This window comes from Accipiter gentilis, chromosome 6 (assembly GCF_929443795.1).
Source record: "Accipiter gentilis chromosome 6, bAccGen1.1, whole genome shotgun sequence".
Taxonomy (NCBI): domain Eukaryota; kingdom Metazoa; phylum Chordata; class Aves; order Accipitriformes; family Accipitridae; genus Astur; species Astur gentilis.
Window position 1 is genome coordinate 4,257,190 of NC_064885.1, and position 27,412 is coordinate 4,284,601.

Genomic DNA, 27,412 nt, shown 5'->3' on the forward strand with positions numbered 1-27,412 from the left:
TCCTCTCTGGAAAGCCTGCGGTGTGGCGTGTGCGGCCGAGGTTGACCTGGCGGCCCGGTGTGGGGCCCGGGCTGGGCTCCCCCCGCTCCTCAATATTTCGAAAATACTCCCCCCTCTTCCCGGGAAGGGCAGCTTTGGGGTCATATTTACCCATTTCCAAAGCTTAGCAGCAAAACTCGTGACGCTGATTTACGTCCGAGATCGGCGTGTGAGCAGCCATATGGATTCATAAACGATGCGTTACGTGGTACCTACACATTCGATGCTCTGGCAAAGGAGCGTTCGTAAGTAGCCGAAGATGTCACACCGAATGAAACTTAGAAGTTGCAGCCAGTCAGTAGGAGACAAACTGGAGTTGATATTCCAATGCTGTCTAATAAATGTCTTTCATTTGTGAAAGGCGTTTTGGCTTGTTTTATTCATTGCGGCTGAAAAGCTCTTTTCGGAGCTATCGGGACCATAAATACCAACAATGAACAGGTGTAATTGCCACACATTTAAAATAGCTTGTACACCTGTGAGGGAACGGTATCCTTAATGTCGGATATGACTTGAAAAATGGCCAAATCGCAAGCCTCATGTGCAAAAGTATTCTCAAATTTTAATGGATTGTAACAGGGACAGGAGCTTGCAGAAACCTGTTGTTCTCTGCATTGTAGTAATTACCTCTCCGTGTCAGGTGCTGCTGTAAATCTGTCTTCTGTTTGGTGAATTGTTATTTCAGAGCCAAACTAATTTTAGAATATTTCCGGCAACTGCATTGACTGATCATATTGCAATCTTGTGAATATGTAAAAGCCCTGAGAGTTAAAAATGTGGTTGTCACAGTTAGTCTTAGTCTTTCACAGCCAAAAGCTATTAAAGCGACAGAAAATTGCATAGCTTCTCCTGAAAGAATATCTCCAAGTAATTTTTTTTTAGTATACCATTTATATATTTTCAGTTTAAGGTTCATTTATTTAGGAATGCCAGGTGGGTTTGAGAGGTAAATAACATTGCAGTTCTTTTTGAAGGGGTAGCCCACAGTTGCAGCTGATGATGTTATTGCTGGATTTTGTTTGTTGTTTTTTTTTTTTAGGTTTGTGTGGACTGCATCATCAGTGAGTCACAAGCCTCAAGAGAATGCATATCCATGCAAGTATCAAAAAAGCATTTTTAAGTTCATGATTAGTTGTTTTTCACTAGTAATTCAGAGGCAGTTGGAGTTTCTAAGAAACTATAATCCAGATAATCTTAGGGTAATATCTCAATTCTAAAAATACCTATTATAACGTAATATCTTAGGGAAGTAACGGCTAATTCAACAAGATGTACGATTAGATTGGTGTTGTATGACAAACAGCAATTAAGGCTCTCCAAGAAAAGATTCAAAAGCATTTGGATAGTCTTTTTCTTAAATTTTTGACAATCATTTATTTTTTTTAGTTGTTTCAAACAGCACATAAGAGTATCTGAGAGTAATACCTACCCTCTTACATGTTGAAATGTTAGTGTTACCAGATGTCCTTGATTCATCTTGGCAGTCCCCATGTGCTTTTCATCATTTGTCTAATTGCAAAGGACACTAATTAAAATGAAATAGAGTAGAACTTTGTACTCAGGATACTTTGTCAAGTTTTGGCACTACAGTTGAGTTAGTATTGTTTTGCTTCAATATTAAATAAAGAGCTTATGGCTTTAAGCCATGCTGACATTTGTTTCTGGGAGGGAAAGGTGAAAAACCATTCTTATTAACCTGCAATGTGGAACATATGGTAGCTGTGGGTGGTATGGCTAAGTTAGGCAGCCAGGAACCTGCTATCACTTCACTATGTGGAGACAGTGGGGTGGGCAATTACCACAGAAGGTAGCCGCACTGTTACTTGCTGCTGTCCAGAAAAGGAAGCTCTAAATACAATGTATTATCAAGTAAAGCACTAATCTGTGAGAGGCATGTTTGGTGCTATTATGAAATGTTTTTAGTATTCAGTAACTCTGGAAGCTAAATTTAGAATGCCTCAGTACACTCTGGATTGGTGGGTAGCAGCAATATGAATGGTTCCTATGTGATGAAGTTAGGTGGATGGAATAAATGCACAATTCATAAAATTTTGAGTCTGAAATCATTGGTTTGCAACGTATTGTCAAATAGAGGATAAGACTTGCACCTGACTTGAGAAGGGAATGCAGGTGTTTGTATCCTTTCTGGCTTCATCTTGTTGCATTTAAAAAAAAAAAAAAAGGTTTTACAGTGTTGTTTTGGAAGAAATCTGTTTTATTTTAGCCTTAAAATGATGCCTTCCTCTTTCTCATTTTGCTGGTGAGAAATAAGCAGGATTTGAGCAGGCCTTGGGGAGGTGACCTGAATTGTATGGAGTGCAAGAAGAAGTGCTTTTTAATTTTTTGTAACCTTTGAAAGTGATTCCTGTACACTGACAAGTAGAAAACATGTAGGGACATTAAGAATGATTTGACAATATTTAATATACCTATGATGTATGCTCCAACACCATACAAAAGGGTATAATGGGAAAACCCAATGGTAAATAAATTGCCTTTCTAAAGTGATGTCTTTAAAAAGTAGGGCTTTTGCAGTAAACCAGAAGTAATTTTAGAAGCTATATTCTGTTTTCCTGGTCAGGCGAAACCACCAGAAAAGCAAGGATTTCCAAGCTTTTGGCTGTTCTCATTTTGAAGACATGTCTCCTGTTGAAGGTAGTGTTGTATATGAGGTAATACATGAAATGATGCTTGCAATATACTGTTAAAGAGATTAAAATTCTCTGTATGTATTAATATGATTTATATCGGTCACCTTGTGAATGTGACTGTATTTGTTCCTTTTATAGCTCTTCAAACTCAATGAGACAATTATTGTTCAATTCACTGAAATAATTTCAGTTGGTTAAGAGTAAAGACGGCAAGAATTTGAAAGGAATACTGTGAGAAAGCTCTTGTTGACAAGCTCGAGCTAATTTTCTTAGGTTCAGTCTTTGTTCAACTGCAGTTTTAGAAGGCACAATAACTTCCGTTACTACAGTTTTACTGCCTCCTTTGCCATAATAAGTACTGTATTAGGATGTTCTTAAATACCAAAGTCCTTATCTCTATTTCTTTCTCTTGCTCCTTTTTTTTTTTTTTTAATAAAGTTTTTGAGGTCAAGTCAGCTTTTCCAGTTTAATAGTCAAAGATTATTCTGAATTGTCCACATCCACTGCAAAACACAGGGTTTCAAGCCTGAATCCCACTTCCAGCTGTCATGGAAATTTTCGATCCCATTCCAAAGGAAAATTCCATTTTCAGCCTTCCATTCAGACCCCTGTTTAGGAAAGGGGGTTCTTTGAATAGCGATAGTGAGAAACGGGATACTAGTCCATGCCTATTTAGTTAGATTTGGAAATCTGTTGGAGAAAAGTATGTGGAAGTAAAACTAATGAAAAGCAGAGCCCTTCAAAATGACTGAACAGGTCTGGAACACTGTTGAAGCAGATATAGCACAACACACCTTGTTACCTATTAAGAAAGGCAAAGATGAAGTTTGTTACATCATAAAATCTTTGACTGATTGAAGTGTGCCTGTAGATTAGAGCCCATGGGATTGCCGCAGTAAAACACAGCTGACCACATAACACTTGGTAATGTGGTCTGGATGTTGTCAAATCATGAGATCATCCTGCAGGCAGGAGCACACCAGAGTCCAATATCTTCTTATTAAGGTTGATCCACTACAGCAATCAGTCACTCTTCATTACCATAATTTCCTTTTACTGCTAAACGGAGATGAGGGGCACAGGCCTCCTGGATATCAGCAAACAACAGAGCTTGCTGGCCGTTTTACTGTGCCGGGCCCTTCCTCTGTACTTTCCATTTTTGCAACACATTTCATCTGAGGCTGAAGCCCCACAGTACCACACTGTGTGAATATGGCACTACTGGGATTCCTAAGCCTGAAGCTCACTTTTGCTCAGAGGAGGCAATACAAAATGGTGTACCACTTAAATCCCATTTATACCAGGGGTTTAACAGTGTGTGCATATTATGCCCTTTTGGGGTGGAGGGTGAAGTTCATCCTAAAATGAGAGCAAAATTTAAGGCAGGTGCCTAGTGGGATTTAAAAAAAATTATATTGGTTCTTTCACAGACTTACTTTAAATGACTTGTTCATCATCTCACTGTAGATTAGATTCCTGATTCTGTGATATCCTGCTCCAGTCACAAGACCTTGAATTTTACAGTCACCTACTTAGAAATATCTCTAAAAAAAAAAAAAAAACCAAATCAAAAAATCAATCACTTACATGAATATCAGAAACCAGCCACTGTTGTGTCCAGACCCTGGCCATTATTATTGTAAATATATGTGCTATAAGTATACAGATAAAATAGAATGGTAGGATTCACAAACTTTAAAGTGTGTATGCAGCTGATGCTAACTTCTTTGAACAGTCTTAAATTCTATGACTTAGCCACAGAAGTTTGTGTTAATTATACAAAATAATAAATGAATAAATGAATTTGAAAGAGATACATTTATGTGATGTATTCCATAACATTTACAGTCCAATGTGTAGTAAGCTTATGTGGTAAAAAAAGTTGTTGCAAATTATGTTACAATCTCATATTAACACGCTATACTTCATAGGCATAATTTTCATGCTAAGGAGACAACTTGTTCTTTAGTCCAAAACTTTTTATTTTAGCAACATATACAATACAAAAAGAATCACTAAGTAGCTGTAACTGTGTTGCTAAAATTGCAGTGGTTTACACTAAATAAATTAGAGCATTATAAGTATATGTCATAAATTCAGAACTCAGAAATAATGCAATGTGAGATACCAAGCTGAACAAGTATTCAAACAGCATGTTTGGAGGTTTTGAGCAAAGCATCCGGATCCAATTAGAACCATTTATTGAGGGCTATAGTGTTTCCTTTTTACTTTCCTAAATACATTACTGGCTATTTTATATTTTACACATTCCCCCTTCTCATTGTTTGAAAATGAAATGTGATTTTTTAAAATTTTTTTTTAATATCCTGATGCTTCTCTGGCTCCATTTAAATCAATGGCAAGTAATTCTTGCAATAAAATGAACAGTATTAGCTATAATTCTTGGATAATGACTTAGTAAAATACATACTTCTCTATGCATTCTTTCAGCATATAACCTAACGTTTTTACTGCTTGTATAGCGATTGAACTATTGCTTTTAATACCATTTATTATTTCTATAGATATAGTTAAAACTGTGTAGAACTTAGACTCTCTAATAAATAGATAAGTGCATATTGTATGAATATTTCTTGCTTGTAGGAAGCAAGACAGTAGTTTACAGTTTGACAGTGGGTGCATTTGTGAGTGAAATTCAGTACTGGGAAGGGGGCCAGTTCCCAGTGATTTCATTCTTCCAATAGAACATTAATGCAGAAATCTTGCACCAGCCAAGGGAAGCCAATTCTCCTGACCCTAATCATCCAAAATGACTCTATGGCTAGAAGCCACAAGACGTTGAGTACGCAGCCTGGGGAGCCGGGGCGAGGGGAAGCCCGGGAGCAGGTACCAGCTGGCGCTGGTTCCTTGAGTCGAGGGGAGGACTGGTGCGGAGGAGGACTGGGCAGGCTGCTTGGCGGCCCTAAGACACTGCCAGCTCCGGCAGCCGGTGGCTCGCATTCCCCTACAGCCGGGCTCCTGCGTGCGTAGTCTTAGCAAGGCTGTTGCGCTTGAACTGGTTTGGGAACCACAGGTTAACTTCCCTGGTTCTTATCCTGTAAAAAGAAGTATTATGTCCCTTCTGTACTCTGTTGTAATATTTGTGTTACTGCAATGTAAGTGCTCTATTTATTCAATTTTCCTCAAGGTAGTCTGTCTTAGGACAAGAAAGCATCAAACCAGACTTCAAAACTTAATCAAATACATTTCATATAGAATTGGCATGTGTTAAAACAGTATAATACAGCTTAATGTGCCTTTCTGAATAATTATGATCCTGAGCACGGTAAAGACAATCTCTTCTGAGAAGCTGGAACACAATGACTTGTCCTTCCAACTCGCCCATCTTTTGTTCAGAAAAAGGGTGGAGTTAAAAAGGCAGGCAGTAAGGATTTCACCTTTGTCGTTAATCCATGAAATACCTTAGAAGAAATCTGATTCTGAGTTTAGTCCCCCCAAAATAAATAAAGGAACAGTAACTGAAATTCAACAGAAAAATAGGTATTCTATTTTAAATGTACTGTATTCAATGTTCAGGTTAGCAGATGAATCTCCTTCCACATTAGTCAACCAGTTTGTAATTAACTTCAATAGGAGACTGATTGCATAACTTGAACCTTGGCTTACCTTCAGTTAAGCTGTTTCTTCTTTGTGTTTTCTTAAATTTATTCTAGTTGGAAGCTAGTTGGTTTCTCAGTGTTTCATAATGGAAAAGGTGCAGAACACATAAAATCAGGAAGAAATAAATTGTTATTTTCCCTGTCCAAACTAAAGAGTTTCAAAGCAGGATTCTGGGCTTGAGAAGAAGTATGCTGTGACCACAATGTTTTCCGGTTGCCAAGCCCTGTGGTAGACACTGTATTCCTGTTGTGGTGACGAAGTAGGTTCCTACACCACAAGTAAATGTCGTCCCTACAAAATGGAATAATTCTAAAATCAGCATGATAGTTAAAGCTCTTGGCTTTCAGAAAACTGGGACGTAAGCAGCAAATCAAACCACCTGTTCTGTTTTTGATTCAGTGCTGCGATGTTGGGTAGTTAGAATCTTACTTTCTGCGCAGTCACAAAATTCTCATGCCACTCACTGTTGTGCACTGATGCTGTGAAATGCAAGAGAATTCCAGGCACATGTAAGAAAATATCAACTTGCCATGGAAGATTTATTGGCGAGGCAACGGTCAAATTCTTTCTTTATATGCAATTCTAAGCCTGGAACAGCTTCCTTGTCTCCAGCAGATGAGAACGAAATCTGGCTCATTTAATCTAATTTTGTCTCCGCCAACAGATCCTTCTCTCTAGTTCTGGTCTGCAGAGCTGATTTTTGTAATAGCTTCAATATGAAAAAAAATATTTAAAAATCTCAGCATAGAGAGCCTCCAATGTTTCCTCTGGACATTTTGTAACTCCTACTGTTAACCAGTAACTACACAATTTTTTTATTTTGATAATGACACCTGGAATACTGGAAGATCTAACATTTACTCAGACAAAACAATTTATTGTGGTATAACAGGATCAGCATCTCAGCTGGGGCTTCTGGATGCTACTCTACTACAAACAAAATAAAAAAACCACAGTTAGTTGAAATTAGTAGTATATTGGAGACATGTCCTTACTCTCCTCACACATGGAAGAACGTGTTGAGGATATTAAATCAGAACACAATAAATTGAGAGAAATGGATTTTTCCATAAATATCAAACATGTTAGACAGCAGCTATCACTGGTAACCAGCAGTGCTTCTTAAAATATTGCTACAACATTCTTAATGGATGGTGTTCCTTGTGGCTACGTAGGCATGTGTACTGTGCTAGCTCCCCCCTCCTCTTGCACTGCAATACGTAGGAAGCTATTATTCCCAAATGGAGCATTTGCTTGCTGACATCACATGCGGTAGGATCCTTTTGTTTGCCTGTGTCTCCTGCATTGAAATGTTTGTCTGAGTCACAAATCCCGCTGCCTTTCTTCCTCTATGTCATGCTTGTTTGAGAGCTTCTCCCTGACTCACAGTTTTTAAATTTTGACATAGCCCAGTTTGCTGCATGGCAATTGAATATTTTTCCTTTTAGTATTTTATTATGCAATTTATATCTAAAGGCTATAATGATCCAAACATCACTGCCACTTTTTTTGCAGCTTTTTGAATAGAGAGGTTTTGTGACTCAGATTCAGCACTGAATTTTGTTTCAAGGCAAAGTCAGTTTAGTGTTACTAAATTAAAAATTAATGATAGTGACTCCCACAACTTGAATTCTCCATTTAGCCTGCTGGCTGAGTTTCCTCAGCTATAACATCAAGCACTATGCCAGAAAGGGGTCGTATGTGTGCACGTGTACTGACAAACACTTCTCATAATCGAAGTAATTACTGTTCTGCACTGCAGTACCTTTCTCCTCTTCCAATAATATTATTGATTTGTTTTCTCTTAATGAAAAGAGGACAAAACCCCACTGTATTTCAGTGTACATTCATTCTTTCACTTGGTTTAGATTCTGGAGCTGCTAATATATTGCTGGTGTTGTAAGAAGACTGAGTTTCCTCTTTATTAAAGCCACGAACAAAACAGATCCCAATTACAGAAGCTCCATTCTGAATGCTTTGGTAAAAAAAGAACATGGAAGTTAAGGGCTATGCAGCAGTTTGGTTCAAGCTTGAGTGATGGTAAAATATTCTTTCTTACTAAGACAGGAACATAAAATTACCATGCTGGATTAAATCTTTTGTCCTTCAGATCTAGTCTTTCATCTCTACTGTTACCACTACAAGATAAATGAGAAGGTCAAAACAGTGCTTTGATTGTCCTTGATCAAGGACTTTGCAGCAGGTAAGGGCTAATGCCCCAGTCTGGCACAGCATTTAGGCATGTATTTATCTTAAAGCATCCACCAGCAGCTCCACTGCCTTCTGCCCTGGTCTGAGGCATGTAAGCAGATTGCTGCATGAAACCTTGTTAAATTCAGATACACAAAAACCCAGATGAGTGATTGAGACCTGTGTCATTAAATGTATCACATTAGATGCTTGCATTTCATCGGTTTTCTAGCCAGAGTAAGAGAGTTGTAGTCTCCATCTCCCCCCCCAAAAGCTGAAGCCTCTTGTTATAGGAAACTTAGATTTTTATTATAAAAGTAAAATATGCCATACACAAAGGAATTTCCTGCAACAAAAATGTGCATATTGCAGTCTTAATGTTAAAATAATGTCCAGAGCAGGAATTTAAGTTCGAGTCTCTCAGGCTACCTTTGGTTGCACGTTCACTATGCAACTGTTCCCACGTAGCACAAATTTTTTAACATTCAACTTTTGAATTGCTATTACTTTTCCTCTTCTCTCCGTGGCCGTTTGCGAGGGTTCATTTCAGTATCTTCTGCATTTTGAGTGACAGCTGGAGGCTGCACATCTCGGAAGCCATGAGACTGTAACATATAAGCAAAATCATGTGATAACACTTCTATGGATATAAAGCATGAGTAACTAGTTCCCAGAAGATCAGAATAAGGTATGATGCTGTCATTTATTTTAGATGAGTGGCCGCAGAACGTTTATAGACCAGGCTAAGCTCAGAACGGCAAGCTTTTCGACACACATGCCAACTAATAACTGTCTCTTCATTTTCTTTTAAAAGATATTTTATTTTCATCAGCCAGGCTATCATTTTCATTTTACCACTAATAACCCCTATGGCTACAAAGCACTGCTTCTCTGTAAATTAACTTATGTTGCCTATTTAAATAAATTAAAAGCCAAATCCTTCAGCCCTTATTCAAGCTCCCACAGAAGCAAGGAGATGACTGGATTAATTGCCTCAGTCATTTTCAGAAACAAAACTGTGGATTTCTAAAACCTAGGATATTTTTGTTTCATGTATCTACTTAATGAACTGAAAACATCAATGAGACATTGTAAGAGAACAGCATATCTGAATCAGTCTCTAGACTGCAAAGACTGTCCCAGCATAGTAATTTATGGGACACAAAGGGATGAGATCCTTTAACTGCCAAAAACTAAATGTCGAAGTGAAAACTAGATGCGGCTACTCAGGAGAGAGCTTAAAGTGATCTATTTGGCTTAGTACCATTCGTATTTTCTGTTACTGTAGCTCACAATTTAATGGTTTTAAAAGATTTTAAAATACGAAAGATCTGGAAAATCAGTTAGTTAAACATGTCATCAATGCAGAAGGAGATACTGAGATGTTATGTGAAGCCTGCAACTGTCTTCCCATCTCCAGACAAATGCTGTGCAGGGAGCACTGCTGACAGCTCAGTGAAGATGCACTGCAGTGCAGACTTAGACAGGAAAAGGGGTTAATCAGAAAAAGAAATTGCTTTGGGGATCCTAAATGCTCAGGTAGAGACAACAGGGGTCAGAACATTTCAGAAAAGCTGACATTTTAGGTTGGTGCAGTGTGAAAAAGCAGGTAGAATTACTATCAGACATGTGACTTTTCTAAAATGCCAGCATACCCCCCACCAAGATCAATCCTAACCAAAACAAAACCCAATCAAGCTGCTTTGCTGAAGTCTCCCATCACTGTATTTCTATTTCTAAATGCCTCACCTCACACAGCCTGCTATGTTTTTAAAGGAACAAACAGCAAGAGGTGCCACAAGGGCAGAATTTGTGCAGTCCCTCTGCTATTATAAGCAACTCAAGTGTTATCCTAAATAGTGTAATGGGGAATCTTCAAGTTTAGTGTTTCACTGCTGCTTGCATCTAATCTCTGCCATTTCCCTTAGGCACAAAGGTGGATCTGTGGCCAAGAATCCACTTAATCCAGCATGCTAGACTCCCAGCGAAAACATTCCAATGGTTATAAAGGCCAGAACACGATAAAGTAGGCTGCTTAGTATGGATGTTTTGCATTTAGTTAAAGGCATGTACCTTCTGGGCACAGTGCCTTGAAAATAAAAGAATTTTGTGTATATTTGTGAAGCTCATTAGTGTTTTTTTAGATGGTGAGAACATGGCTAATGGAACCAAAGACCTACAAAGTTCAGACAGTCTATGGTAGTTTTGAATTGTTCTTTGATGTTTTCTGGTGTCTACAGACTGCATCAAGATTGACAAAGGTAGATGGCTTTATTACTTGAGCAGTGTTCTCATTGCTAGTCTGGCAGACCCTCCACAGTTCAGGGAAATACTAACAATTCCTACCCAGAGTATAGGTCCTGGGTCTCTGTCTTTCACAATGAAATAAGCGGGTCGCATTACCTGGGAAATTTAGGTGAATCAGATGATCTACTTACTCCCTTGTGCATAAATTGATTTACACTTCTATACTCTGCATTTAAGAATGAATCCTTATCGACCTGTGAAAGAAACTCTATTTCATTTGATAAGCATTCCACAGCTTCCACACTGGCTCAGAGTGGTGATCAACTTGCCAGTATGCTGGAAAGGACACAGCTGAAAAAGAGCTAGAGCTTGGTCACTAAGTTACACACTTCTCCATTGGCTTACAGGCACTGAACAGCCAGTTTGTCAATGGTATCAAAGTATCTAATTTGCATAAGCCTAAACATCTCTGAGGATCTAGGCTTGAGGAATTTATTATTTTTTAAATTATCCTTCTTTGTATGCTGGTTATACATAGATGTGCCAGGTCAGATTTGGAAACTTCGAACATGTATTCACATCTTCCAGTTTAACTACGGAGATGGGAATGAGAAATGATAACAGCAGACTGTTACCATCAGACCTGAATTTCATTAAAGAAGCAGGGATAATACATTTTTTACCTACAGAAACGATCTGCTGCAGCAGCTGAACAAGATTAAGGGGAAAAAGCACAGAGATAATCTTAAGTTTTAACTAATCTTTGATTAGGATGTACTCTCAACTCTATTTCAAGATTGTGTGCATTCACACAGAAGAAGAGAGCATAGCTGTTTTATAATTAATATGAAACTGAAAGGAAAAGGCAATTAAACTGTCCAAGATAAAATCCATCTGTTTGTCAGCTGGAGAGAAAGGGCCGCACACTCATATCACATGATCCAAACAACCTTGGGATGTAGTCCCACTTACCCTTCCAGTCTTTACAGAACTATGAAAAAATATTTATTTTTATTTTTTTTTTTTTTACAGTATTTCTTCTGTTCAGGTGAATACATTCAGGAGTGAAAAAAAATATCTGATTTCTGTTCAACAGTTTGAAGATCTCATCTTATGGCAGCATTAAAATCTGCAGCAAATGCTATGGCAACGTGTTTCCATGAGGACACACAGCAAATAGTTATGGCATGTACCTATGTATCTGATATTTGAAGATATGAGTTGAGTGGTGGGTTTTTTTAAAACCTAAATACAGCTTAGACAGTATGTATCCTCATTAATATGTATCTAAGGACTCCACAAAAGAAAATAATCACAGGATTTAACTAAGGATGAATAAGGACTCCAGCCATAAGCTGGAAGTTCCTCATGTGATAATGACAGAAAAGAAAAACCTGTATATATTGGTGGATCATAGGGTCCCTCGTAGGATGGAGCTATGAAAGAGATAAATACAACCTAGGCTATATCAGGAAATGCACTTAATGCAGAGATGTGGAAATATGTATGGCACAAAGCACTGGTGAGACCTCTGGAATACCATGTATGATTCTGGTCACCCTTGTCCTAAAAAGATAAACGCAGCTTGAACAGATGCAGAGAAGAGCCACTTGGGAAACAAAAATCTACCTCGCAAGGGAGAAAACAGCTTGGCTTCTTCAAGTCTCCCAAAATGAAGGCTCAGAGAGTGCACGTTTGTTCTCTGTAATTGCACTTAGGCCAAAAGTTAGTATCAAGGGCAGATAAAATAAGCAGTACTAGCACAAGAACAGATGGGGACAGGCTGCCTGTAAATTTGATCTGGAAATCAAAATGTTTTAACTCTAAGAGGACTAACATGCTGGGTCATTTTTTCTAAAGAGGAAAGGTACAAAATATTCATAAACCTGGAGACATCCTAGTATTACTCGTTATTTTCAGAAGGCAACTGAAAGGCAACACTAAAGCAAACATCATTCTCAGATTTGTCTATGTGTCTGGAAGCTCCTTTACAGCTAACAATTTGCTCCCATCTCTCTATCTCCATCCCAAAAGAAATACTAACTGTAATGTGATACGGTATGGTTGACTCCTTCTGACTTGGTGATTTGTACAACGTCGCCAACCTGGTTAAACAAAAACCAGATGATTATGATTAGTGAATACAATAATAAAAATTCCAAGTAACCAAATGACCAGACCCAAGTTTTCCCATAATTATGGAGTAGGTGACCAGTGGAATTCTTATGTATGTATTTTCATTTAGGTCATTTACACTGTGGATACCAAATTCCCATCCTTACATGACCTGTCAGCTCAAATACAATGTACACCTACTAAAAAGAGTGAATGATTAATTAGCCTTGTTTCATCACAGTATTTGATCACAATTTTTGAGCAATATTCACTATGAATTAATTCCAAATGCCACTTTCTTAAAACGCAAACAAAACGGGTTTTGAGCACAACTCTTTCCTACTCCATTAAGCAATCATTTGTTCATTGACCTCTCAAAGTTGGGAGATACCCTCAAGAATTCAAATACTTCTAGGGATTTTTTTTCGAGAGATTTCACAAGCCTGTCAATATAACCTAGTGGATGGAGAATGAGAATAAGATGTTCTATTTCTAAGCCTGACCTTGCCACTGACATACAGCATAACCTTGAGAAAATAGTTTCTCTTGTATTTCTCCTCTAGCACTTGCTTGATTTTGTGCATTTAGGCTCTAAGCAATTCAACTTGATTTGTGCTTATACAGCACCTAGCCCAATAATATGCTTGCATACTATAGATAAAACAGTGCAAAGCAGCTCAAAAGCAAGGGATTTTTCAACTGATCCCAGCGCTGCTAGTCTGCACCATGCCCACCTTCCCAAAATTTACACTTATGTAAAGCAAAAGTATTCTGCTCCTTGTACCAAGACACCCTGCCAAAGATCCTGTTAATTATTTTGGGGTTTTTTTTCCTCCCTGAGGTGCCATTCTATTAGAGAGCACGTAATTACAGCCTGAGGAACACTGCCACTTCATATTAGCTACACAGGGAATTCCTCAGAACATTTAAGTGGTGGGTTATACTTTACAAAATAGCCTAAATCTGAAGTTGCAGAAGCCATGCTTTTACAAGTGGCTCAGCTAGAGCTCTGCTGTGTGCCTCTGACTCAACAGGATCTTCCCTCACAGCAATGAGAACCCTTATAATTAAGTTCTGACATTTTCATTAGTAGAGAGAAAGGAGACAGGTATCATATTTGGCCAAAGCACAATTTAAAAAAAAAAAAAAAAAAAGGCAAATGGATTTTCAAATGGTCATCTTTGTAGGTAGTTCATGTAAAAATTTAATAGAATCTAGCCATTTCTGCTTTTTACAGATAGGCAGTTGTAATCAGAATTGCTATGCTTCTGCAGGCCCCGTTCCATATTACCTGCATATTTAGAACAGTAAATAAAAGACGTTTCTCTATCTTTGTCTTGCTTTCTGGAACCTGTATCTACAATCTTCCTAGCTGTGTTGCAGAAGAAAAAAGCTCTTTACTTTTGATATATAAAATTAACTTTTGTTCACTCTGCAATCATTATGTTGATGCAACTTCTTATAAAGGCAGTGATGTTAATTTAATTCCAAATTAAACAGCCTGCTGTAATCATTCTGCATTGCCTTCAAACACAGAATTCAAAAAACAAAACTCCACAAGAAAGTGTCACTGCATACCTCTTTCAAGTTTAACACGCAAAACTATGCACAACAACATTCCAGTAGCATTTTTGTTCGCTGTTTGCAGAAGATTAGGGAATTGAAGCAAGGCTTCTTAATCTCAAGTTGCTGCATTGTGATACTATATACAAGACAAATGTAACTGACCAGGAAAGAGAAGTGAGCTTGCAATACAGTGAAGAGGGGGAAAAAGAACCAGGAAACAGCAAAGATCTCTTTGCAACAGACAGAACTTCATACTGTTTTTAGAAGGCTCATCCTCATTCCTTCGGGCTTCTAAAATCATCCTCCATAGGTCAGCTCTGCATTCGGAGTAAACACAGCTCTCTTTTTACCTCTCTGCAGGCCATTGTAACTTGGTATCTGCATAGCTGTCCAGTTTTACAGAACCATCCTGCTGAATTCAAAAGCAGAAAGGTCCAATGGCTGCCACTGAGGCTCAGGGGTCAGTAAGGCTCAGGGTCTGACGTCCTGCGAGTCACTATTTAGGTGGAAAGCCTTCTCTGGCATCTTTGGCTTTGTACTAACCAGGGCCTAAAAGCCTGAAGCCAAGAAATTCTACTCCCTGTTTACAAAACGCAGATAGTTTAAAAAAAAAAAAAAAAAAAAAAAAAAATTCTACTTAGCCACCAGATCCTAAATTCTTATGTCTGAGCAGCTGACATTAGGTTGTTATATTTTGATGAGACATGGCATCTTGTCAGAAAGTACAGCACTGCAGCAAGCTGACCATGGTGAGAGGAGAAGCATGACAGTTCAGCCCACACTGTCTTAGGCTGAACTAGAAAGCTCTTCTTGAGCCTCAGTAGCCTGGGACATGGCAGACCAAGGCAAGAAGTCAAATTCAAATCCCTGCTTGGCCACTAGGGCCAGTCTGACAAAGATTCTCAAATGTCACACTTGTCAGTATTATTATGTACCTTACTGGCCTACATTTTCACTTACCTCTGACTGTTGTCCCAGTGAAAGATTAAACGGACAGTAGCAGCATGTCCCCAGCTTTCTCCTGGGTGACACAAAATGACAGGCTATTTTATTTGTCTCCTACAACAGCAGCAGCATCAGTAAACTGGACTGAAATCAGACCAGCCTTCCAAAAAAACCCCACAATTAAAACACATATACCTTTCATGCAGTAATGAATCGCATCGTTTTCATATGTGCAAGGATTTCACAACTAGTTTATCAAATATACTGAGACAAGGAATAACCTCTGTACTCAGAGTGTGTTTTATAGAAAGCTTGACGCAATATTCCATATTTGTATAAAGGTTTTATATATACACCTAATAAAGGACAGGCACTAGACAAATCTTGAAAACAGAGGCAGCATGAAGAAAAGATTTTTGTAATTACTACTGAAGAAGTCTAGTGAGTATGCCTAAAACCTACTTCAAAATTGTGATATTCTATCTCTCAGGCATAATTATGAACAAACATCACTCCCTTAGGGATACAAGCTTTGGGAGAAAGTCAATGATTATTAAAGTACTAAGGGCCCCCGAAGCAGTCTTCTGCTTCTGACAGCAAAATGCAAAAGAACACAAGCAAAAGCAAGGGGCAGGGGGGCATGGTGGAAAGAGAGAAGGAAGTTTGGATTGTTATGCTATTTCAGGGGAAACAGTCCTACTGTTTCAATTCACACCTGACCACAAGCTCAGTCAATTTATAGGCAGTTTTATTGGGTGTTTTCCTCTGTTTATCCCAGGAGACAGCCAGTAGTCCAAAGATGGATTGCATTTTAAAACAGTCATTTTGGTTAGGTGTTGCAAGCCTCTCCTATTCACCTGCCCACAGCCCTGTAAATTCTGAATCACTTGGTCTCCCATCATGTCACCAGCCCTACATGCCCCATGTGCTCTGGTATTCATTATACCATAGAGAAGAAAAAAAAAAGATGATTCAGCTGTAATGAAGACCTAGACTCTCTAGGCATCTTGCCATCTTGCTCCACTATATCTAAGTTGAGATTAAAGATTTTGACTATCAGATACAGTTCCAAGTCAGAGATCAAAACACATTTTACAACGGGTACACATTCCGCACCAGAATTTTTCCAACTCTATCAAATATGAGAGAAAAATGCTACTGTGAAATGAGATATTTCTGAGTGAAACTGGCTGTAGATTAATATTTGACCTCCTTTCTAAATATATCCAGTAGAAATGTCTAGGAACACCCAGCTTAGCTATTACTAGTGGGAAAGAAAGCTGTCCCCTTCATAAAGCTCTTGACTTAATACGTTGCAGCATCTGTGCTTTCCTACCCGCCCCCCCGCCCCCATAATTAAGAACTTCCCTTCTGCTAGGAAGCTGAATAAGAGTTTAGAGATTAATGCTCTTGTGGAATCTTAGAAAAGGCTGTTTCTAAGGCTTAGCAGTCAATGGAGAGAAAACCTATTTAGGGGAGCAATAGGATTGATGTTACTTGGGGTTTTGCTACTGACCCCTCCCTCAACAGTTCCTTTGGCTACAACCAGCCATGGAGGAGTAAGAGGTTCTTTAGCCTTTATGAAGAGACTGTTGAAATAGCATCCCTTCAGAGTGGGTCGTAAAAATCACCTTTTTATCCACCAGCTCAATACTTGCACTGAGTCTATGGAATAAATTCACATCAAAATGAAAACAGCTTTGTACCATTCCAAAATGCTCAACTTGAGATACTGCCGTTTAGGATGAGGGGAATATCTCTTAGCTTAAATATTTTACCAACTGGTACAAAGTTTCTCATTTTTGCCAGAGTACACACTGCTCAGTTTAATAATACTATGTGGTTACACATGCATTCTGGTGAAAGTCACAATCAGTTTAAGGTCACTATGAGGTTATGTCAAATTAAATGTTTGTAAAAGAAAATATGTGCAAGACAATACATGGTATCTTTGAATTATAAACTCCTCTGAATGTCTTCACATTCTTTACTGTCCCTATCACTCAATAAACACAACACCTCTCAAACAATGCTGGCTACTGAAAAAAAGACAGAATCTATTAGCTTTAATTGAGTTTGTAGCCAGAAAGGCTGCCAAAAATAATACATCAGAGAGCAAGAGGCAAAAATGACAAAAAGGGTCAGATACTGAAAGCTGGGTCTTTATCTGCACGCACAGCTCAAAATTCAACATTCTTCACATTCTTGAAGGAAATGGTCTGCATTTGTTCATTTTTATCTTACATCTGTGCCAAATGGTTCAATGCCCGTAGAGACACTGAGAACATCTTTGCCTTTGTACCGTCCCCTTCTTCTCCCTCCCCTCCAGAACAAGGGAATCATTACTTAGTTCACAGAAACTGAAGCTGTGCACAGAGAATTTGTGCCCTTTAAGTGCATCGTAAAATAATACAAAGTTACAACCTGAAATAAGATTAAAACACTGAGCTTTTTCTTAATTTGCCAAAATCTCTACTTTAGAAGAACTGTTCTATTTTCCCCTGTGACCGACCGCAGCAGAAGAGTCTATATGAGGTACTCTGCTCATTACAGGGTAAAATGGAGCAGCCTGTAAAAGACACTTAAAGTCACCATGGGCAGGCTGTAGTTGAGGTTCCCACATAGAACCTCCCTCTACATCACAACTGTAGAGAGCAATGGGTAGAAAGTTCCAGCTATGCAGCAAATATTAAATGCCTTTGCAAATAGTTAATAGAATGTGTTCAAGTGTAATGGCAAAATAAACAATTTAAACTGTTTTTGGAGAGGCAGTGAATGATTCTCAGGGAATTTAGGAAATTGCAGCATAGTTTGAGGTGTGCAACTATTAAGCTGCGTTCTTATGTTAGTACTTTAACCTGTTCATTGCCACATTCCTGCTAGAGGTTTACTGTCCCCAGGTCCATCCCTACATTTTTTGCATGATCATTCACCAGCCAATTTCAGTCTACGTTACCTGATTTATCAGAGGTTTACTTATTATTTAAATAGCTCAAGCTTACCTGGCCTACTTTTGGCAGAAATGGATTGGAAGACAATCACATAAACAGCTCAACCAGCACATGGGATGCAGCAGTGACCTCCAGCAGGGGTAGTGGCCTCCTTAGCTGACACAGCTGCAGCTGGAATAGAGGTAATTCCACAGCCTAAGATCCTCAGGGGAAGGCTGCAATACATGAGCTGCATGTCTAAAAACCTAGTTACTCAGAGACTTCTTAGTACCTAGTGCTTCCCCATAAAGGGTGATTTATTATATATTATATATTTATTTTTATATTAAGGAATACTGATAGATCTACTATCAAGTTTAATATTAAAATTTTTGGTTTAAAAAGGAAAAAAAAATAATCCAGCAACACTCTCAATGTGTGACTTCAATCTGAAAACGTCATGACTTTTAAAAAAGAAAGTCAGTTATATTATGTGAAAATTAACTCAGTTTTCAACTCACAAGCTAAATACCTACCTAAAGCAGGTACCAATGTGGACTGGTTTTGTCCAATCCTTGTTGTCATTTGGTTTGTCAGAACTACCTACAAGAGGAAACAGAAGCAAACAAACAAGAAAATGCCCAGAAAAGTAGCATACTGGTGGGTGGGAAGAGAGGGGTTTTTCAAAAAGCTTTTACCAATAGTTACTCAAGCAAAACTCTTGCCAACTGTCATGAAACTTCTGTGTTAACAAGAAGAAACTGTAAAGGTGCCTCACCTTTTCTCAACAGCCAAAACAAAATAAGAGAACCCTGCAAAATGTATTTTCAGTTTTCATGGAAGGTAGATTTCTATCATTCAAGACTTTAAAGGAACCTAAATTTCTCCCCTCCCAAAGGATGCAAACCCTACACAACTTGTATATTCTATCGTATTTGTACTAAATACTGTTTGGATATGTATTTAGATGGATATGATTTGCACTAGCCCTCTATAAAGAGATAGCTTTCAGTCACTGGCATAAATGAACTTGGTGCTGCTCAAAACATGCATAAGCCTAGTGATTAACAGAATTTCTGCAGCTTGTAGTCTAAAAATGCGCAAGTGGGTACAACACAAAGCAGAATGAAAGTGAACAGACAGAGCGGGGGAGTGTTTTCGCAGCACGAATCACTCGTAGGAGGTTCACAGACAGTCTAGGTTAGATCCCTGGTAGAAGTGGGGGTGGCTGAGACAGAAAAGAGCCAGGAATATTAATTGCAAAGTTCATTAAAAATGAAAAATAAAAAATTGTACCTATCTTAAACCCTAGGGGTTTTCATTGTTTGACGTACTTGCATGATTCTTGCTTCAACAGTTAGAAAAGTGTGCTAGAGCAAGCAATTCCACTGAGCACACACCAAAGCATTTACATAGCTGAAAGCCCCAAGACATATATTGTGTATTTTAGAGAAGTAACTCATATATGGATGATAACAGCCCCCAACTGGCTCCCCGTCACACTGCTGGAGAAGGGCTGGTCTGGGCATCCTAGCACAACCCACCGAGTTCAGCTTTAGAAACTAAAGGAACTTCTTACCATATTAGAGCATTCAGACTGCCCAGCTTTGCTGCCTGACAAGCAATCTCTGGCACGCAAGCTGAATTTAGACTGCTTGCAAGCTACATGGAACTAAGTCAAAAACTAAGAGGGCCACTCTGAACTAAATTATTTCTGAAGCTCTACAATTGAACTTAACTTTAGCATGTGTTTATTTAGCAAGCGTTTACACTAAACTGCTTACTTGTTCAATAGAAATAAGTTATACGTTTCCCTTGACCAAAGGAAAAAAAGACTGTACAATGACAACTGCTTCTGTTCAAGGTCACCAGGTACCCAATTCATGAGTGAAAGCATTCAGTAAACTGGAAGCTGTGCAAATCAAGCAGTCATATAACATTCGTCTCCCTTGGCACCCACACCAGCAGGAAGAAGCTTCATAATTCATGTCAGGGCGAGAGAGAGGGTACACTTTCAGCAGCAAGCCCAATCACCCAACCCAGGCGGAATGTAGAGCTGTGCTCATTCCCTTCCTGCAGCTATCAGAGGAAGCACAAGGGGAGGCTTATTTTTAGCAGTTATGAACAAAAGCCAATTGCACGAAGAGAGTTGTGGGTGACATGGTTGCAAGTCACCTGGAAACAGTTACAGGCACAAGCACCATTTTGAGACTGTGTAAGCTCTAATTCCTGAACAATGCTTTTCTGTGCTGTAAAAGACCTGCCAAAACAACTTCTGGAACAGATGTAGCTTCTGAGTGCCATCTGCTGGCTACGCGGCTGCAGATTTGCTGGCCTCCATATTGGCGTAAATGATGTAGAAACAATGCCCAGGAAGGAAGCTATGGGTTTCCATGGATGCCAGAAGAGCAAGCCAAACTAGCAGATAAAGTGGTTTTCCTCCCTAAGAACAGTTCTTCTGCTAAGACAGTAGTTTATTTTTAAATGAAGAGTGGAAAATTATGTTGGAATTGCTAAGTATTCTGATGTATTTTAATGTGCGTGCTTTGTAGGTAAAAGTCACCAAAGGAGCATTCCTTGTCCAGCCAAATCATTAAAGAAGATTATGTGAAACAGCATGACAAATTGATATGCTACCATTTAATTAAGATCCACAGGATGCTTTTAATGCAAATTTTACTTATTTTGGTAAGTCTAGGAATTTTCCACCTGAACAGTTTTGCCTGTGTGATCCATCTATATTTACTAACCAGATTGGCAAACACAAATGCAGAGGACATTTTGCAGCTTTATTTTGCTATTTACAGACAACCACAAATCAGATTTGCTTAATTCTTTGTAATGTATTTATTCCAAAGTAGCATCTTTTGTAATTTAAACCTGCTCCAGACTTACCGCTGATTTATGATCATGTGCTATGATGATCAGCTGTTGTGCCAGACCATTCAAAAGCCTTGTTCGAAGTGAGAGGTCCTCAAAGTCATGGCGAAAAGGAAATGCAATGCCATCAACTACCACCAGTCGGACCTAAAGGCAGAAGAAAAGGAAAAACGACCACTACTATCCTACAAACAAATGACAAAAAGCAGTAAGAGCTCTTTTTATGTGCACTGGAATGTTTTATGTAAGGTGATGACAATCTTTTATTTCATACTCAGATGTGCATGACAGCATAACACCTATTATCTACATGTATCGGAGACAATCAGCACTCCACAAGAGTGCAGGGTAAAGAGCCTCAAGCTCCAAACATGCTAGTAGTACACTTGCTAAGTGTAGTACTGCATTATGCATAGATACTAGCTCAGACCATAGCTGCACTAGCTTAAACAAAAAGCTGCACTAAGCTCTTCCATTAGTTAACTCAGCACAGAGATGCCCTTCCAACTGTTTCCAGTTTCAGAGCTCACTCACAGCTAGCTGACTTATCTCTGCAGCACCTCGTACAGAATATAAAATAACAAAGCTGGACTTAAAGCCTTGCAGAAGAGAAGCTGAAGAAAAAAAAAAAAAATCATTAAACATCAGAACTGTACTTCAATCAGCTCTCCACAAACACTATTTCACCTTCTCCCTCAAAAAATTAAATCCAAACCAAAATTAGAATACATGCTGTCTGTAGTCACTGTTAAGATAACTCATCTGATTCTAAGGCTCATGATCTGTCTCGGAAACATAGATTTTAACAGATGCTTAAAGCTATTCCAGACACTGTGCAATGGAGCCGAGTATCTATCTTGCCTGAAGATGTTTGCTTTGCTGAATTATTTCTTTTGTAGCAATCATTAGCTGAAGCTAGAGCACAATGCTGCTGCTGGCTCATCACCCTCAAGACACTATATAAACATTAGTCTGGGATTTTGATTTATTCTAACTTCATTTGTTGTAGCTGTTTTGATGACCCAAGTTTGTCTGAAATACAGAAGGGAGATGGATCGTCTTACAGCGTCTGTATGTTCAGATGTCACTCAAATCCTAGGTATCTGCAAGTTCTTGCATTAATGCACAAGATGATAAATTGGAAACAACACAGGAAAACTGATTTTCTGTATTATTGATTTAACTCATTACTGGGAAGTTGCTTTGTTACTGTAACATACAAGCCTGCAGCAAACATCACTCTGTGAAATGGCCCTGGGCCTCCAACTGGAAGAAAAAAAAAATATCTTAATTTGAAAAAGATTAAATAGTTAGAATCAAAAGAAGATATTCTTGTGTTTTCTCATTTTTCCTCCTTCCTGCAAATTCTTTTCTATGAGCCTGCACGTCTTCCTTATGCATAATTTTTTAAGAACAATCAGTTTAACAGTATAAACATGACTCATGCTAGAAAGGAATGTATACAGTTATGTAACTTGCCTATCAGATGAGTATGTCCAGATAGGATGTAATTTAGCTTTTTTTCTCCTAGTTGCACTTGTTATAAAATAGCGAATAAGCAGACTTAAAGGTAGGCTATATAGAGAAAGCTTGGTAACACATGCTTTCTCCATGTCAGTTTGTCTTTACTAGACCTTAAAAAATTAGTTTTGTTATGACAAGAATATTTTCTAACATAGTCCTTTTCATATTATTGGTCTTTCTCATATTATTAAAAAGATCTCAAACTAATTCATATTTCCAAATGACACTCTCTACAACTACAGTGCTCTCAAAAAACCCCTAAAACCTGGAGGTTCCCTGTGGTCCCAGTCTCACCTCCAGGTCTGCACAGAGGGATTAGACTAATTTTAATGAGAACTGGACTGCAATGAGCAATCTGTCAAGTCACTTATAGCCTGTCCAAGGAATCACCAGAAGGTCTTACGGTTCTCCTGCAACCTTCAGTATTTCAGGCTCCAGGCCAAGCACAGATAATCAGCACAGATGGTACCAGAGAACTGCAGCCCAATGTAACTGTGCTAATGAAGCCATGTACTTTCCACAAGAGCAAACACAACAGGGCACCGTTAGTACCTGGCAGAGAAAGGGAAATAACCAGACTAAACTAAGCAAAAGTAAGACTCCCATCTGCACTTTCAAGAACATAACAGCTTCCAAAAATGGAAAGTATATGCAAAGGAAAATCTAACTACACAACACTGATTTGTGCTCTGTTAGAATGAGGCACAAGCCACCTTCCCCAAATCCTGTTAGGGAGTGATCTGCTGTGCAGAATCTAGAAATCTGGAAGGGAGGTGGTGAAAATCTGCCTTACAATAGCATTTCACTAAGACACTAGGTACTAGGAAACTTTCTAGCTGTAGTCCACCCAAGAGTCAAGCTGCAGGCTCTGGTTGCTTGTAGCAACAGAAGATGTATTGGAAAAAAGAAGAGTCACTTTCTGCATGCCAAGATGGTACAAGATGCTTCTGGGCCTCAGTGATCTTCTAGGACAAAAAAAAATATGGCAGTAATCCTTTCTGAGCCCCCTGCATCATGATCCTTACACGCACACCTGGCTCAGAGACTCTTTTGTAAAGCAGTTTTGTGATGATTCGTAAGTCAGTGCTCATAGAAACGTAACAACATGTGGCAACATAGATCCAGCATGCTCGCCTCAAAGTGGAGATTCAGGATGATGGCAGCAGTGGTAGCAAAAGCAAATTACTCTCAGGAATAATTGGGATGGGAATGAAAAAGCAAACAAGCAAGCAAGATTTACATTTGTACTCTGGCATCAACCAAAGTATTACTGCCAACCTGATGAGGTACCAAGGTGTTACTCATGTTACTCTTACTAGAAGAGATGAACATCCCTGAAAATCTCTAGTGTGAAGAGGAGCGATCTCTTCTGGTAAGTCTGCAATAACCCTTACCTTTGAATGCTCTGAAAGAAAGTCTGGGAGGAGGTAGACCTGTGCAAGAAGCTCTATGTAGTCACGGCAACGGAAGTAGTATATGTGAGAAAGGATACTTTCAAGAGAGAAAGTCTCCAAAGCTTTTAGATGATCTGAGAACAAATAAATAGATGAGTAAATGAGTCAGAAGTCTGTACTAGCATATTGCTACTTTCATCATTCTACCAAACCATGCCTTCCACATATAGCAACAGCAAAAGCCCCAGAAACAGAAACAGTCAAGGTAAAAGAGTGTGGGAAACATACCTTCCATCTGGCTTGAAAGTCAAGAAGGTGGTGAGCAGATGCTATCTCAGCATATGCACACAGATACACCGGAGCCTCCCAGGGAGTGCTCCAAAAATGAAAAATTTATTTCTGAAAAAAGAACTTTTCCAGTAAATCATTTTCAAGCCAGAACACCACCAGAGGACAACAGTGACTATTAATCATCCGTCGTTTAATGTACAGGCAGTAGCTTCTGTAACATGGTGTCCTTTTACCTCTGTTCAAACAGAAGTTTGCTGCGTAAAATACTCTAAGAGTAACATAAAAGTTGTGTCAGTACCCCCAACACACTGATGACTTATAGAATAAAACTCTTCATTAAATCCAACCTGGCTATATTGACCTTATGAAAGAGCTGAATTCCACCTACAGTTTTACAATATGGGGTTTCAGCTGTAACACTGCTTTAAGAAATTCTGCAGTTCCTTTTCTCTTTCCCAAGCTGCTCTTCCTGTCCCTGTGTTGCAGCACATTATCCCTCAGTTTTGCTGCGAGAGTTGTGTTTGGGTTTTGCTGTAAATTCAATCATTAAAGTGCTAAAAAAAAAAAACAACAAAAAAAAAAAAAACCCATGTACCTAAAAAACCCACAAATCATCATGTAGAGAAAGAATTATTCTCAAAGTAGATCAGCTCAGTCTGCAACATGGCTCTACGTACTGACACAGTTCAGGGTATGATACCTACAGGTGGAAATATAAAGGCTGGCAACAAGAACTCCTTAAGCCAGCACTGCTGATGAAACCCTCAAACTAAAACTGCAGCCTACGAGACACTCATTTCACTCAGGTCCTAGCCTACTAGGCAGAAAGAAACAACTTAGCAACGTACCTTCCTCTTGATGAGCTTCAGCAATAAGCTGGCAATGCTGCACACAGGCAGTTGCAATATCCACTACTCTGTCTACCATAAAACTTCCTTCAGTATCGATGAACACGGCTTCTCCAGCTACACCCCCAAAGCATTCTGGGATCTGGACATCTACTGCCAACTGCATACTGCCATGGGAAAGAGAAAAAAGATAAATATTTACATCACAAAGCTCTCCCCTCCCAAATCACTCCTGAAGTGACATTTCTGCTGAGAAATACATGGAACAGGAAGCAGTACAGCCATTGCCATGATTATATTTATAATGCTGTAGAAGAATCAGAGATTGCAGTCATGACAACAAGAAAAAAACAAACTCTCTTCATAGTTAAACTAAACAAAGTGATTGTCAGTTGCACAGAAGTAATCTAAAAATAAAATACCATAGCTGTGTTTTCCCAACACCAGGCGCTCCACAGATCTCGGTGATTTTTGTTATTTGCACACCTCCTCCCAGAATATTGTCTAGCGCTGAACAAAAGGTGATGATGAAGCCCTGGGCTTGCTCTTCTTCCAGAAGTTCCAGTGCTGTGCACTTTCTGGTGGTGCCTGATCCCCCAGCAGTCCTTGCTGCATCCCCGTGGCATTCGTGCCTCACAACCTGTAATGCTTCCAGTGCCTCTTCTTTGGAGATTCCAAGTTCTAGAAAAGTCAAAACCATGAAACACTACCTTATTTTTATGAGCAGTGATTTATTTAAAGTATGAAGAGATAATTCAACTAGTTTGACAGAACCTAGTCATTCTGCAGCGCAACACAGAAATATTAATTCTTTTAGTACACCGATGCACACAGCTTGCCAAAAACTCTGGAACTAATGATGTGATTTTCAAAAGAACTTATAGCAATGATGCCCTGTGTTCAGAATTCAGGTGACAGTAAGCTATCTGCAAATAAAAAAAATCAAAACTGCTGTTCACAGATGTGGATGAGATCTGGCAGAGCAATTCACCTATTGTGCACTGAATGTGCTATCATATTAATTTAATTTGAAGCAAATAAGGTCCTGTAAAAGAAGTCAGGTTGCAGACTAGTAAGTGACAGTGGCACCTACTGATCATACTCTGAATTCTCAGAGACTATTCTCAGGTTGTTCCAGGGCTGAGCACCTTACATGTTATTTTTAGATTTGAAATACAGACCGAGTATCAGAGATGAGATACCTGCAAATATCTCTGTGTGTCTATCTGTATACACACCTATCTGTGAGGATCTAGCTTGTTCACTTTGATCTTCAGGGCAGAACTATCACCAGGTCATAGATAATAAAACTACTGATAATCAAAATCATGATATACTTCTTACAATGGCTGTGCAAATCTTATTTTAGCTTCTCGAAAAAGGTAACTTTCTGACATCATAGAAGTTTATTTTGTTTAAAGCCTGTAGAGTTGGGGAAAGAAGAGGAATGAGAGACAGCATCCTCCGGTTGTTCTTTTTCTGTATCCCATTTACATCCACCGCTCGGTGTAAAAAGGATCTTTTACCAAAACCGCCTTTTTTTTTCTTTTTTTTTTTTTTGCTTAGGCCATGGGAAAGCCAGTAGATGTTTACTTTGCCCGTTTCCCTAGACTCACCTGAGGTCTCAGTCAGATTTCTCAGGGGAGCAGCCACTTCAGGACGGACCAAGCGCCTTCCTATGCACCGACCACTCAAATCAGCGAAACCCCTGCTCAAACCCCATCCTCGCTAATAAGCTACCAGGAAAAGTTCCGTGGAAGGGGAAGGGTTAGGGAAGGGCTGCGGGGGAGACCTGCCCCAAGTGTGTGTGTGTGTGTGTGTGTGTGTCGGGGGGGGGGGGGGGGAGGTTCGAAAGGCGGCCTGGCGGAGACAACATCCCGTTCCCTCCCCCTCTAGCCCCCGCCGATACCTTTGCTGAGCCCGCAGGGGCCGGTCTCCAGCAGCTCCTGCGCCGTCTGGAAACCGGCGGCGACGAGCTTAGCCCTCAGAGCGGGGGCCAGCGGGAGGCTGCCCACCTCCCGCTGCATGACGCCGCCGCTGCCGCCGCTGCCGCCGCTGCCGCCGCCGCCGCCGGGCCACTCTAGGCCGCCACAGGCCCCGCCCTCCCGCCCTCACAGGCGCGCGCCTCCCGGGCCCGGCACCAAACTCGGCGAGGCGGCGGTTTGGCAGGG

At 39.5% G+C, this 27,412-nt stretch overlaps 1 protein-coding gene across 23 annotated transcripts; it reads right to left on the reverse strand.

Moving 5' to 3' along the window:
• Positions 1–635: 635 nt before the first annotated feature.
• RAD51C (RAD51 paralog C) lies at positions 636–27,320 on the reverse strand. Of its 23 annotated transcripts, none has more exons than XM_049802252.1 (11): positions 27,151–27,320; positions 25,664–25,922; positions 25,242–25,408; positions 24,103–24,236; positions 21,200–21,331; positions 18,841–18,907; positions 15,390–15,450; positions 12,793–12,853; positions 6,318–9,106; positions 4,127–4,234; positions 636–1,548 (listed from the first exon to the last, which is right to left on the reverse strand). In XM_049802252.1, exons 1-9 carry the CDS (start codon positions 27,266–27,268, stop codon positions 9,005–9,007), a joined length of 1,101 nt encoding a protein of 366 aa, XP_049658209.1. In that variant the 5' UTR covers positions 27,269–27,320; the 3' UTR covers positions 636–1,548; positions 4,127–4,234; positions 6,318–9,004. The 23 variants fall into 23 exon arrangements, with proteins under 23 accessions (XP_049658209.1, XP_049658211.1, XP_049658212.1 ...); XM_049802254.1 differs by having other exon boundaries at positions 636–1,564; XM_049802255.1 differs by lacking the exon at positions 636–1,548 and having other exon boundaries at positions 2,232–4,234; positions 6,318–6,602; positions 8,931–9,106.
• Positions 27,321–27,412: the final 92 nt, after the last annotated feature.

Bases quoted from the DNA above. Each gene is read 5' to 3' on its own strand.
- RAD51C (XM_049802252.1), bottom strand. From the start codon at position 27,268: ATGCAGCGGGAGGTGGGCAGCCTCCCGCTGGCCCCCGCTCTGAGGGCT. The intron at 25,409-25,663 runs GTATTTTATTTT...TTCCCATGGCAG, and splicing joins GTTGGGAAAACACAGCTATG to TATGCAGTTGGCAGTAGATG. The intron at 9,107-12,792 runs GTTAGTATTTCT...TATATGTTACAG, and splicing joins CCATACCGTATCACATTACA to TCTCATGGCTTCCGAGATGT.